The 13,597-nt window shown below is 35.5% G+C and overlaps 1 protein-coding gene and 1 long non-coding RNA gene across 13 annotated transcripts in view; one reads left to right on the plus strand and one right to left on the minus strand.

The window, feature by feature from the left end:
- LOC106837716 (uncharacterized) overlaps positions 1 to 13,597 on the plus strand; it is a 115,327-nt gene that overhangs the window by 88,530 nt on the left and 13,200 nt on the right. For 5 of the 12 annotated variants that reach the window (XR_011506911.1, XR_011506913.1, XR_011506909.1 and 2 more), the window contains one exon: positions 1,472 to 1,538. This is a non-coding gene — a long non-coding RNA (uncharacterized lncRNA). Of the gene's footprint in view, positions 1 to 1,471; positions 1,539 to 6,486; positions 6,680 to 8,742; positions 8,912 to 13,597 lie in introns of those variants that run through there. The other 7 variants (XR_006532338.2, XR_006532343.2, XR_006532340.2 and 4 more) reach the window with 3 other exon arrangements.
- On the minus strand, positions 7,309 to 13,582 carry KCNRG (potassium channel regulator). The gene is made up of 2 exons (XM_014851418.3): positions 11,676 to 13,582; positions 7,309 to 8,256 (listed from the first exon to the last, which is right to left on the minus strand). The coding sequence occupies exons 1-2, from the start codon at positions 12,254 to 12,256 to the stop codon at positions 8,019 to 8,021; spliced, it is 819 nt and encodes a 272-aa protein (XP_014706904.1). The 5' UTR covers positions 12,257 to 13,582; the 3' UTR covers positions 7,309 to 8,018.

Consider the following 13,597-nt stretch of genomic DNA (forward strand, 5'->3'; position numbering starts at 1 on the left):
AGATGTCAAAAATACATTTTCTCTACTGGAAGACAATGGTGTATCACTGAAAGAAAGGAGACGGTTAAGAGAAGCTAGTTTGAGAAGGAAAGATGTTGAATCCCATTTTTGTAATATTGAATTTAAGATGATATCCAGGCATTCCATTCAAAATACTTTGATTAAAGGTCACTGAATATACGGAACTGGGATTCAATGTCAAAGTCAGGCTGGAAAGGTAAATTTGTCAGTTATCTACATAAAGCTGATAAAGGTAGACAAGTTAAAAGCTAACTGAAGCTGTTTATTAAGGACAATAGATCCCCTTCTTTTAAAAAGAAATATATAAACACATACATTTATGTAAATAAATTATTTGATTAGGTTTGTAATCTTAAATAAACATTTCCAAAGTTGAATTAAAACTCTCCCTTTTTCCCTTATAGTGTCATATCAAAGCTTGTGCCTGTAAGAAAATCCCTACATTTATATGTTATGAACATCAGTTACTAAAATGTATTAATATTCTTGAACCTTACCTTCGTTTCTATTAATAAAACAAAGATATTCCCCAGTATTAGATTGAGGGAATGAAATTGAGAACTTAAAGTCCAAATAATTCGGTCAGTTAAAACTTTATAAAATTGACATGGCTTTAATTTCTCAAATGGAAAGGCAAGTAATTGAATTGTGGAAATTTGCTGGTCTCCAGTTTCAAGAAACAGTACAGCACAAAGACCTGGCATTCTGGCTGAAGAGCTGTAATAATAAACATAAATTTGAAAACCAGGAAGACAAGTTTTCCATGAGTGCAACTGTAGCATTTCAAAGCAGATATAACAAGAAATTCCGGAAGATGGCCAAAAATAGGTTTAGATAATTGAGATTCCTTATTTGAATATTGTTTTTGATGGAGAAACACAGCTAAGAGGAAATGAAGGTTCTAAGAGATCTGAACTTTTTCTCAATCTCACCCTAAATCGGGCTTGCTCCCAAAAAAAAGTGTTAGCCAAAAAAATCAGATAGGAATTCGATACTGCTTATATTGTATAGCCAGAAGTTTAAAAAGTGACCAAAGCAAAAAAAATTTTTAATTAATTGAAAGCAAGTATTTTGGTTTTCTAGGAGCTAAACTTTGTTTTATAGGATTTCTATTTAGAAAGTCAAAGTATCTTGCTGTGTTTACCTAGGTTATTACTTACCATGAAAAATAGCTACCCATCATTAGAAATAAATACTATATTACTCTACATCTTCACTTGATTTTAATATGTTCTATTTTAATGATATGTAAGGAAACTTAAAATGTTAATCTGCATTTCCAATATAGCCTTTAAAAAACTTGCTAATATGTCTTCTGGACCATACCAGGATCTTTTAGATCATGTACCTCAATCCTTGAACCATTTGATCAATCCAAGTTCAGTAAACCTATGACTTCAAGTCAGATTATCCAGAAGTAGGAACATTTTTTTCTGTATTTGCATCCTAGTTACATCTGACTTACATGCCTGATCTGCTGACTTCTACTGTCTTTTCATGACTCCTACATTATGGAGGTAAGTTAAGACTTAATATCAATTATAGTAGTGTAACATTCATTCTAAACTTGTATTCCCTTAATGTTTCTTTAATTACTAAGCACTCTTGTATCATTGCATTTTTATTAGCAAATTGTGTATATTTCAATTTTGGCTGAGCTATTTTACTCTGACTAAATGTATAATTTTGTGTAAATTTCAACTAGTTAGTATTTCTATATACACCTATATTTTCATGTTTTTGTGCGTGATTTCTCAAGTAAACTAATAGAAAAATACTATGTTTTTCTCTGTAGTCTTTAATTTGAATCAACTTTTTCAGACTCTTTTTATATAAAGTATCTTCATCCATCTTTGAATCTATTATAATTCTTATTTTTCCAAGTTCCTGTTCACTAAGACTATAGTGTTCCAAATTTTTCAGTTCACTTGAGGATGTCAGATGTCCAGCATTGTGGGGGACCATAAAGACCAGTATATAGCACAATCCCAGTCCCCATCTTAAAAGAAACTCATGGAACCTCGCACATTACAGCTAGACTTTCTTGGGGTCTCTAATTACAAGAAGAGTAAGCCAAACCTCTCCTATGTGGCTTCCAACTTGGGAAACCAAAGAAATTCAAATTCTTACCAGAGTGTGAAATGAGGGAAAGTAACATGAAATAGAAATCCTTGATATTTGGTGTATTTTACTCAACTGATAGAGTAAAAAGCCACTTTAAAACAATGATTTCGGGCTGGCCCGGTGGCACAGCAGTTAAGTTCGCACATTCCGCTTTGGCGGCCCGGGGTTTGCCAGTTTGGATCCCGGGTGCGGACATGGCACTGCTTGGTAAGCCATGCTGTGGCAGCCGTCCCAGATATAAAGTAGAGGAAAATGGGCACAGATGTTAGCTCAGAGCCAGTCTTCCTTAGCAAAAAGAGGAGGATTGGCAGCAGATGTTAGCTCAGGTCTAATCTTCCTCAAAAAAAATAAATAAAAATAAATAAAACGATGATTTCTGGATTTGACTTGTGAAATCTGAAGGTGCAGAATGCTGTCTACCTAAAAGTTCTGTATGGTTAGACAAGTCTTAGGCACATTTTAGTTTGGGGAGCAAGTCCTATTTACTTTGCTGCATGTTGTTGCTTTTTTATTCTGTGCCATGCTTAATACTCATTTCCCATTCACCATGTAAGGTGTTAGCTTTTTATCCATTAAAAGATTTCTATGGTTGGATCTATCTCATAGTTTAGGTAAATATTAAAGTATTTTCTAAGCTTAATAATTATGAGATGATGAGTTTTTTGGTGAAATTTTTACATAACTTTTCCTCTCTAAGAGGTCCAATAGAAGGCCTAATAATTCTTGAGGTGTAGTTCTGTGGCAGAGCTGGTAATTACGGTTTTTACTAGGTCATTGATATTCCAGAAATCTGAGTATTTTCAGTAATATATTTTCATCTCATCTCTTTATTTCTTGAACTTTTATTTAAAACACTAAGTTTGATGTCATGTTGTTCTCTTCTATGGGTTCTTTGGCTCCAGGAAGGTAATAAAATTTCCTAAATTTCTTTTAAGAAATTTCCTCTTAGTAGCTTCTACATTGTTAAACTTGCTGTTACAGAGTCAACTTCCCCAGCATAGAGGAAAAATAACTCAAATATAGGAGATTTAGAGTGCTCTTAGCAGGTCTCTTATTGTCCCAGCAAGGTCTCTAGTGATGTGACCATTTCTATTATTTATGTAGAGAAGGAATACAAAAACTTATAAAGCTGAAGTTTGTCAGATATAAACAGTATACAAGACAAATTAGAAACTGCTTATGATTCCCTAAACCATATATTTATCAAGCTGCTTTCCCTTGACCTTTTTATATTACTTTGGCTCCTGATTTCAGATATATTTTGAAAGCAGCCCAACTGATTTCCAACTTTACCATAATCTAAGAACTCTTTGTAATTATGACTTGTATATTAAATTCAAGAGTAAAATTCAACACTAGAGCTCCTTTTCAGAAAGTCTTTGTAGGGAGAACTTCCAATCACTTATAAATTATTGAAGTTCAAAAATAAGCTGAAATCTTTAGTACCTTATCAGAAATGAAATTGTGGGTGATGGAAAGAAGCTGAATCAAACAAAACAGAAGTGGGAGAATAGGAGAGGCCCAACTATTGATGGTACCGTTAAAATGGACAAACCTTAAATGTCATTGTGATGATTCATGTATATGAGATGGATTGATAGGTGTATATGATTTGATAGAACAAAGTTTCTGGCATAATTGGCTAAGACAAGGTTCTGCCATTATTTTCTTATAATTTAAAATAAAATTGACAAATCAGTTCAGTCAAGAAGTTAAGAGTTTTAAGTGGTGCCCATATGAAAATGTTAGAATCTTTTTTTTTTCTGCTTTTTCTCCCCAAATCCCCTCAGTACATAGTTGTATATTTTAGTTGTGGATCCTTCCAGTTGCAGCATGTGGGACACCGCCTCAGCATGGCCTGATGAGCGGTGCCATGCTCGCGCCTGGGATCCAAACTGGCGAAACCCTGGGCTGCCGAAGCAGAGTGCATGAACTTAACCACTCGGCCATGGGGGGCCGGCCCCAATGTTAGAGTCTTTTCATTCTAAGCAGGCAAGAGTTTTTAATTTGCCTGTGGTGCATCTAAGCTATCCCTGTTTTCTTCAAACTACGTTGCCTGCCTCCCTTTCTAAAACAGGATTCAATTTTTTGCATGTCTTGATATCCCAGTTTCAGTATCCTACTCTATTTTGGAGTGAACACAAGAGGCTGAGATGATCTTGACAGGTGTGTCTCCAGATGAGATAATCCCTAAAATATTTACTAAAATAAGAAACTCAATCCATTCTGAATGTATACTGTCCCTAATGAATAATATATTTTTTAATTGTGGTAATTGTCTCCTTCTAAAAACCTCTGCATTGTGAACTCATGACTTATGAGAAACTGTTTAATAAAAGGCTTAAGTTATTTTAAGTTAAACCCATTGTCAATATTATAAATTGTATTTGTAGTAAGCTCTAGAAGGGAAGATATTGTATTGTTTTGTTCCTTGCAGTATCTCCAATGTCTAGAATAATATTTGGCACACAGTAGGTGTCAATAAATATTTATTGAATGAATGAATGAATGTTATGTATATTATATGTTTCCACAGGTAATATGTTTCTAATAGCACATTAAAAATAACATTTTAGGGGCCAGCCCAGTGGCACAGTGGTTAAGTGCGCACGTTCCGCTTCGGTGGCCTGGGGTTTGCCAGTTTGGATCCCAGGTGCAGACATGGCACTGCTTGGCAAGGCATGCTGTGGTAGGCATCCCACATTTAAAGTAGAGGAAGATGGGCATGGATGTTAGCTCAGGCCAGTCTTCCTTAGCAAAAAGAGGAGGATTGGCAGATGTTAGCTCAGGGCTAATCTTCCTCAAAAAAAAAAAAAATTAAAAAATAACATTTTATGGGGCTGGCCCAGTGGCATGGTGGTTGGATTCATGCACTCTGCTTCAGCGGCCTGGGGTTTGCGGGTTCAGATCCTGGGTGTGGACCTATGCACTGCTCATCAGCCATGCTGTGGCAGTGTCCCACATTACAAAATAGAGGAAGACTGGCACAGATGTTAGCTCAGGGACAATCTTCCTCACCAATAAATAAATAAATAAAAATAACATTTTATTTCTCATCAAACTAGTTTCCTGCAAATCTGAATGACTAAGAACACATTTATTAGCAGTTTAAACATTTCCAGTCTTATTCCTTGCCAAGCTGTAGTTCCAGTATTTTTTATTTCAGTATTTTTTTAACCAGTTATCAATTTTTAATAATCTTATCAGCACAGCATTATACAGAATTAAACAGCATTGTAGCCAGCCCCATGGCTGACTAGTTAAATTTGCACACTCTGCTTCGGCAGCCCAGGATTTCAATGGTTCCAATCCTGGGCACGGACATGGCACCGCTCATCAGGCCATGCTGAGGTGGTGGCCCACATAGCACAACTAGAAGGACCTACAACTAGCATATACAACTGTGTACTAGGGGGCTTTGGGGAGAAGAAGAAGAAAAAAGAAGATTGGCAACAGATGTAAGCTCAGGTGCCAATCTTAAAAAAAACCTTTTTTTAAAAAAAGAATTAAGCAGTGTTACATATATAACCATGCCAACTATACCCAACTAATTAAATCACATACAAGCCAAAAACTTAGCTCAAGAGAAATAGCGTGGGCCTGCCCCATGGCAGAGTGGTTAAGTTCGCATGCTCCACTTTGGCAGCCCAGGGTTTCACCGGTTCGGATCCTGGGCGCAGACATGGCACTGCACATCAGGCCACACTGAGGCGGCGTCCCGCATGCCACAACTAGAAGGACCTGCAACTAAAATATGCAACTATGTGCTGGGGGGATTTGGGGAGAAAAAGCAGAAGAAAAAAAAAAGAAGATTGGTAACAGTTGTTAGCTCAGGTGCCAACTTAAGAAAAAAAGAGATTGTGCCCTAGAATATAATGGTAGCAAAGGAACCAGACCAAAAAGTGTTTTGATCCCCAAAACTAAGATGACACACTAAAACAACTAAGTTGGCTTTTCTGCAAGAAAAGAGAAGATGGTGCCTATTCATAGGGCTTTTTTTCTTATTTGGGTCCTTATTTTCAGTTGCTAACGTTAACACTACTAATCTTGAAGCATTTTGCACTTTTACATTCTACATAACCTTTGAGGTACTGTTGGAAAAATTTTTAAAAATCTTTCTTCCCTACAACCTAGTACACGAATCTGTAAATAATTAGTGGAAATTTCTGGAATGGTGTTTCTTTACAGCTTTCTTTCACAAAAAGGGTGGTAGAGTAAAATTTATGTCAGTGTGTGATAATAGGCCATACTATACCTTAACAATCCCTCTAACGGTGACACACACATCTTTCAGGTATAGCTGCTGCTTCCCTTTCTTTTTTTTTTTGTCTTTTTTAATAGATAATACTTCTACATGATCCGGTGAAAAGTCAGTCTTCTCCCACACCTAAACCCCATTCACTCAGTTCCCTCTCCAAAGGTGACGTGTATCTTTGCTGAAAATTCTATGCATATGTAAGAAAATGAGTATATATATTTTTTCTACAAATGGAAACTATATATATGAAGTGGAAATATATTTTTTCTACTTTATACATTGTTCTACACCTTGCTTTTTTTCACTTATAAATATTTCACAATCCTTATCAGTTTATAAACTGCTTTCTCATTCTTTTTAAGGACTGCATAGTATTTCATTGTATGAACCATAATTTACCCATTCCCTATTGATGAACTTTATTTCTAATCTTTTGCTCTTATGATGAGGTACTTTCTCACTTGAATGTGAGCTCCTTGAGAGTAAAGATTTTTATCTTATTCATTTTTTAATCCTGAAAACTTAGTATAGTGTCCAACAAATGTTTAACAGATGTTTTTGAATTAATTGTACTTTTTAAAATGATGTTCAACTGCTTCCACTCAATAGTTTTTAACCCTCCTATGTGCAAAATATTTGGTGCTCTTTGACTTAATGATTACTCTTCTAGATGTTTATCCTAATGTTTAAAATGACACAAATATAAGAGGAATTCCTACAAAAAAAATCACTAAGTCAAAGTATATGTGTATTTCAAGTATTAGGAGAGGTTATTCAAAAGCTTTTCATCAAATGTGGCTGCTAATTAGTAACAAAGGTATTATTCCTCTCACCAAGTGTTTAGCCCAGTGCTTTACACATACTAGTGTTCAAACTGATGAGTGGGTCAAGCTCACATTGAAATGAGAAAAATTTGTTTTTATGAAGGCATAGAGGTCTATACAGAGGAAAGGTCTGACTAATATGACTGGGAAAGGAAGAAAACAAGGCTTCACAGAGGAAGTGCAATTGAAAGTGGGCCACCACCATCTCTTCCTCTTCCCCCTTCCCCTCCCAACCCCTCCCTCCCTCTCCTCCTCCTCCATATCATCATCATCACTAATAGTTACTGAATGCCTTCCATGTGCCAGGCAATGTATTGAGTACTTGACATTATCTCCTTTAATCCTCACATATCCTATAAGGGAGATATATTTATTAGCCCCATTTGACAGATGAAGAAGTTGAAGCACAGAGAGGTTAAATGACTTGCCCTAGTCATATAGCTAGTGAGTGACTGAGTTGGGATTAGAAATCAAGCAGTCTGATTCCAAAGCCCATTCTTGAAAGCTGTGTAAGGTTCATGAAAAAGAGAAAAGGAGAGAGGCACTGAATGTAGAAGGAACATGTGCCAAAGCACCAAGTGTACAGTGTTGTTTAGAGAGCAGCAAGCAATTAGTGTGGCTTAAGCATTGTGTGGTTGCCCAGAGATGGTATCTTAGGAGACAAAGCCAAAAAGTTAGGCTGAGTACTTATTTGACTAACATATATGCCCTAAATATGGAATTTCCAAACAAGAAAATGGCAATTTCCCTTTCTAAAAGAGAACTCCCTCTCTAAAAGAGAACAGAGAACCTCATTTCTTTTTCTGAGATTGCTCTGGCGTGATGGTAGTCTCTGGTTTCAGTGTTTTGTTCATGGAGAGAGCTTCAGGCCTTTTTATCCTTTCAAAGCTATAGCATTCAGTTTTGTCTTCAGATACTGTTCTAGTGCTGACCAGATGAAAGCCTTCCATTAACAAAGTGTCAATCAGTAAGCCGAGGACATTAGTTCCGTTGGCCAATTTTCGGTTATCAGGTTTTATAGAAACATACCTAGAACAGACAAAAAGTGTTTAATTATAAAGCACCCCTTTAATAACTAGCAAAACTAAACACATAAATTTGACTTACAACCTCAATAAAGACATCATACCATTTTTGATCAAAATTTTTTGAGACTTCATTTATAAACCAAAATCAGTAATTTCAGGGTACTGAAAATAGAGACCTTGCTGTGATCTCCAAAGTCATTTTAATTCTCCACTTAGAAATAATAACCAACAATGATGAATTTTCACTGAGAAATTATTTTCTGGAGCAAACAATTTGATTAAACAATTAAATTAGCTTAATTTTTATATAACTATTTCCAACTTACTAAATAGATTTTAATCAATTTAATTGATTAATCATTTTAATAAACATTTTATACATTTACAATTTTCCCCATCCATTATCATCCATTATTCATCCATTATCAGCACTAACATTACAGATTTTCTTTTGTGATTTATTCCTGTTGAATGCATTTTTTTTCAGATGAAATTTTGCGGATATAAAATGTCAAGAAGATTTTATTGTCAATTTTTACTCGATAACCGTCCATTGTTGAAGACTGTGGGGTTAAAAGACCTCTGGAGTTGAAACAACAAGACTGTATTTCCTGGGAAACTCAATAGAACTTAATATACATAATTCAAGAAAAATATACTTGAACTTTTCAGATTGGCTATATGTTGGCTATAATAATGTCAACACAACATGTCCACATAGATATAGCTATATCACTCCTTCTTTATCTAGCATCAAGTATTTTATGTCTCTGTGTCCTCCCACCATTTGTTTATAAGATGTGAAGAAAAGGCTAACTTAAATTAGTTCCAGGCAACAACCTAAACTATCTGTAGTTTTATGGGATATAAAGAGCCTTGGGGACATCCCTAGCCTCCCTTTAATATGACTGAAATAGAGTAGTTATTGTAGCTCTCATTTAGAAACTCATTCTAGGCAAAGAAAACAATAATAGAATGTAAGATTATAAAACTACAGAGTACATATCAAAAAATGGTTTTTCTGATACAGCAAATTTTTAACATTAGTAAATTATTCCATCTACCCCCAAATCCCTAACCAAGCCCCCTAGATCTTGATTGTATAGCCTAGAAACATTTGTCAAAGAGGGAAAAAGTTACACAACATCTCACAAAATTAAGATAGGAATAGTATATAGTAGGTGATAACAAAGTGGAATGCACTTACAAAGAAATCACTGAACCAAAATACTTGATTCCCTATGGGGCCAAATTGAGAAATGAAAGATTTCAAGGCACAAGACAAGGAGAGAAAAAAACCAATGAGAAATATAAGATCAAAACTTAAAAGGCAACAGTACTTTTCCCTTTGAGCCAGTTTAAAAAGGAAAGGTCAGATAGAATAAAGTCTACCAAAGAGACGCTAGAATCCTGTGACCATAACTTGAGCTTGATAATGTGGTATCATATGAATGGCCATCTGCAAGATGCAAGTCAAGTATTTCTAGTACTGAACTTAAGAGATGGTAACTGAGCAACCTGCTAGGTTAACAAGGCCTTAGAGGGGTAAATCATATTAGAGAAACATACTGAACAGCTGAATGATACACCAGATTTTAGGGAACCATTCAGGTTTACTCCTCTACTTTCTACCTTCAAAAACATCTGAATGGACAGATTCAGACCAGAGAGTGAGCAAGAAATAAAAATGATTGCTAGGTAAGCAGTTATATACGTAAGGTGAACCTTTTAATGGGAGTTTTCATCCGCTCACCTGAAATCCCAATAATGTCACTTTATTCAAGTTATCTATCTTTACATTGAAATTGGCACTAAAGGAAAAAATCACAAACATTTATGGGATGGAAAAATTCTGAACTTCAAACAACTGAAAAGATACTGTTTCATGCTGCAAAAAAAAAAGTTAATTTTAAAAATAGCTTCTGGTTTGGAATTTTGTTTTGGAAGTTTAAATATAATGCCATTCTCACATTAAGATGAAAAGAAATTTTGTACTATTTCTAAAACACAAACACTTAACAACAAAGGGGAACCACTTGGCATTGTGTACACATAAGAATATCTCAACTTGGAGTTTCTAATCTTGTTTTTCAAGATTACAATTATTTTCTCCAAATGCATAGTTTTTAAAGAACATTTAGTAGTTCCAGGATATCTTTTTACTTTGCATGTTTATTGTAAAAAACAATGACATCATTTTTCCTTGTGTTTCTAACTTTCTAGAAAGGGATCCCCAAAGATCTCAATCAAATTAAAAACGAAAACTGGTCATTTCCCTTCTATTTATGTTAGTGCCCCACCAATGAAAAGAAAGTTGTGCACAGACATATCTTAAAAACAGTTTGAGATAGAGTCTTAGGTTTTCTTCACAGTTAGCCTATTAATTAAACTGCTTCTCTTTTCCCAAGATGACATTTCAACCTCTTTGGAAGGGCAGGAAATTATAAATTGTAAAAAGTTAAGAATTGACATACTACCCAGTGTTCTCCTATTAGTAAGCAAGATCAAGGGGTGTTTTATGGGAGAGGCAAACATTGATTGTTCCCGATGGCTACTGCTGAAGTTAATATCTCAAAATATGTCCATCGACCTTTACCCTAAAAAAGCATATTTTATTTTAAATACTATCAGTAAAGAACATATGCAGACTTTTTTTTTCTTCCTTAAAATTAAAGCCAGCTTTCACAGTTAGTTAAAAAAAAAAAAAATGGTGGACAGCATTAAGACATTTTTAAGGGGGAAAAATGTGTCCATGACAGCAGAGTGGAAATCAGCCTGAGGGTCCAGCCAACAACAACAGGGGGAGAAAGTGAATAACTGACTCAGGAGCAACTATCCTTAACATACTGACAGCCTATCCCAATATTTTGAGTTGTCTAAGTGTGCCAAAGAGGTAACAGGATACCAAATTTGCCATGAGATATATATGCCTTAATGGTGTTTAAAAATAAAGTGGGATAAAGAAAAATCAGTATTCAAATCATAAGGAATGAAAGAATAAATATACAGAGTGTAAGGAAATCGGGAGAAACTTATTGAGCCTTTATTATATGCCAGCCACTGAAAAAATCTCTTGGGGACAAAAGGCATCTCATTCCTGAGCCAAACTTATTAGCAATGGAACACAATCTATAGGATTTTTCCTCCTACAACTTGAATGACCATAGTCCCACTTTGCCCTGTATAGTCTGATTTATTCCTATTGTCTCACACAATAACAATACCTTCTTTCTCTCTGAAAAGTATCCTAATTAGGACAATAATTATCTGGTCATTCTACCCAACTCTACTGGTTACCCCAGAACGTTATTTTGATTAATCATTTTTTCCAAGAAAAGTTTCAGGCATGAGAAACTTTCAGTTTTGAGGGGAAATATCAGGAACCGGTATAGAAAAGAAATTCTTCAAAGTACAAAATACCTGACTCCAGTTTGGTTATCAGTAGTGCTGTCAGAGCCACACTGGAAAACCAGGTCATGGTAAGAAGGTCTTTGTGGAGGCAGTGGAAGTAAGTTCACCTGATGAGGGAAAGAGTTACTACTCCAGGTCGGTGCTGAATGTTGCTCTATAAACACTGTAATCCTCCCAGTTAGCATCTCAATTGTTTTGCTGCAAGAGCCAAACACCCTGAAAAAAGCTTGAGTGTTCCGGCTTAGGAAATGCACTTCCACAAGAGCAGGTCTTGGCTGTAGCAGGTGTTCTTGATTTAAGAGATCAACCAGAGGATCAAGTTCATAGAAAAGGGCCTCTCGCTGAAGCCTAAGATAGTCTGAAAAGTCAGTGGGTAATAAAAGCTGGTGAGTTCTCAAAAAATCTAAGATGAAACTAAATAAAACACCATCTCTGTCCACAAAAATTTGGCCACCAACCATCTTGAATTCTTGGTCTCTGCCATCTAACATTCGTGTCAACCGAGAGGCAGGAAACTGCTTTATGGTAGAAAACCTTGTTGTGAATATCTTCCCTCCCACGTTCAAAGTGACCAGTTCCTGACTACTCATTCTTCTCTTGCTTCAAACTAGAGGCTACAAACCATCAGTTACAGACTTAGGAACTTGTAAATCAACCTATAACCATTAATATTACTAGTTATATATGATTAAGAAATGGAGGGGAGGGGAAAATAAGAAAAAACAGAGACGTAGATTCCCAAGTAACCACTGTAAAGCAAACAGTGTATCCATAGCTGTGTTTGCAAATATGATGTTGCTTGGGAGCTTGTAGTATACAAAGTGAAAAAGCAACTGCCAATTTGCTTTGGATAGTTTGAAAACTGCCAATATATCTGAGGATAAAATGTCAAATAGATCCCTTTCCTATATTCCATAAAAAATTCTCCACAAAGACTTGTCGTAAATCTATATTTAAAAAAAGGGGAGCAGAAAAGCATTCCCCCTCCCCAGACCTATTATCTACTCTTATCTTCCTCATGGCAGAGGATGTATACAGAAATATTGTCATAATTTCTTATGATCCCTTTAGCAATTTAGTGACTAAATCGTGAATTGTCAGTTAGGGATGAGGCAGCTGTTACCTCAACTAGCAGCTTAATTTGACCCTTCTTCTCATAGCCAGAATGATTCCTCTCTTTAAATTTAGTTGCCACCTTTTTTTCCTGTCCCCACTTACATTACCTCTTCTCAACCAAATTAAAAGACTAGGGTAAAGACACTCTGGACTTTCAAAGGAATGTCTTTTTCCATGCCAGAAATAAGGTAAACTAGGGACTAAGTCTAAGATAAAGTCACTTCTCTTGTTTTCATCTGAATTCTAAGCAAGGTGATATAATTTATAAGTATTTATTCTGTGGGAGATAGCACATCTTTCTCTCATGTGAGCAGATAGAACAGCATTAGTGTGTAACTGTTACTTACATTGTACTTTATGATATTGTATAGACTGTTTCATCTCTTGTCAAGTTAGTCTCATTACTCTTAAATTCTTTAAGCAAGTAGATTGCTTTGGTTGTAGAATTGCCATTATACTTTGGAACAACAACACACCTGCCCGTAAAAAGGCGGCTTTCCCATTTTCTGCTCTTGCCATGTGTTAGACTACTTTTTTTTTAACCTATGCCTTCGCTTGCTCAGCCACTACCATTTCTGTAGTTTATCACCAAATTCATTTGGTGATAAATTTACAAAACCTAAGGAGAAAAAGGCAAGCTGAAATCTCCACACCCCTAAAAATGTAAACTTACCATAAGATTCATACCAGTTTTTGTTTACATGAGATTTACATTTTAACAAAAAAGGAAATGAACCTTCTGTAGAAAAATTTGGAAATCTAATCCATTCGTATCTTCTTTCCTTTTTTAAAGAATCTTCACTCTCAAAAAAAAA

This window comes from Equus asinus, chromosome 11 (assembly GCF_041296235.1).
Source record: "Equus asinus isolate D_3611 breed Donkey chromosome 11, EquAss-T2T_v2, whole genome shotgun sequence".
Lineage (NCBI taxonomy): Eukaryota > Metazoa > Chordata > Mammalia > Perissodactyla > Equidae > Equus > Equus asinus.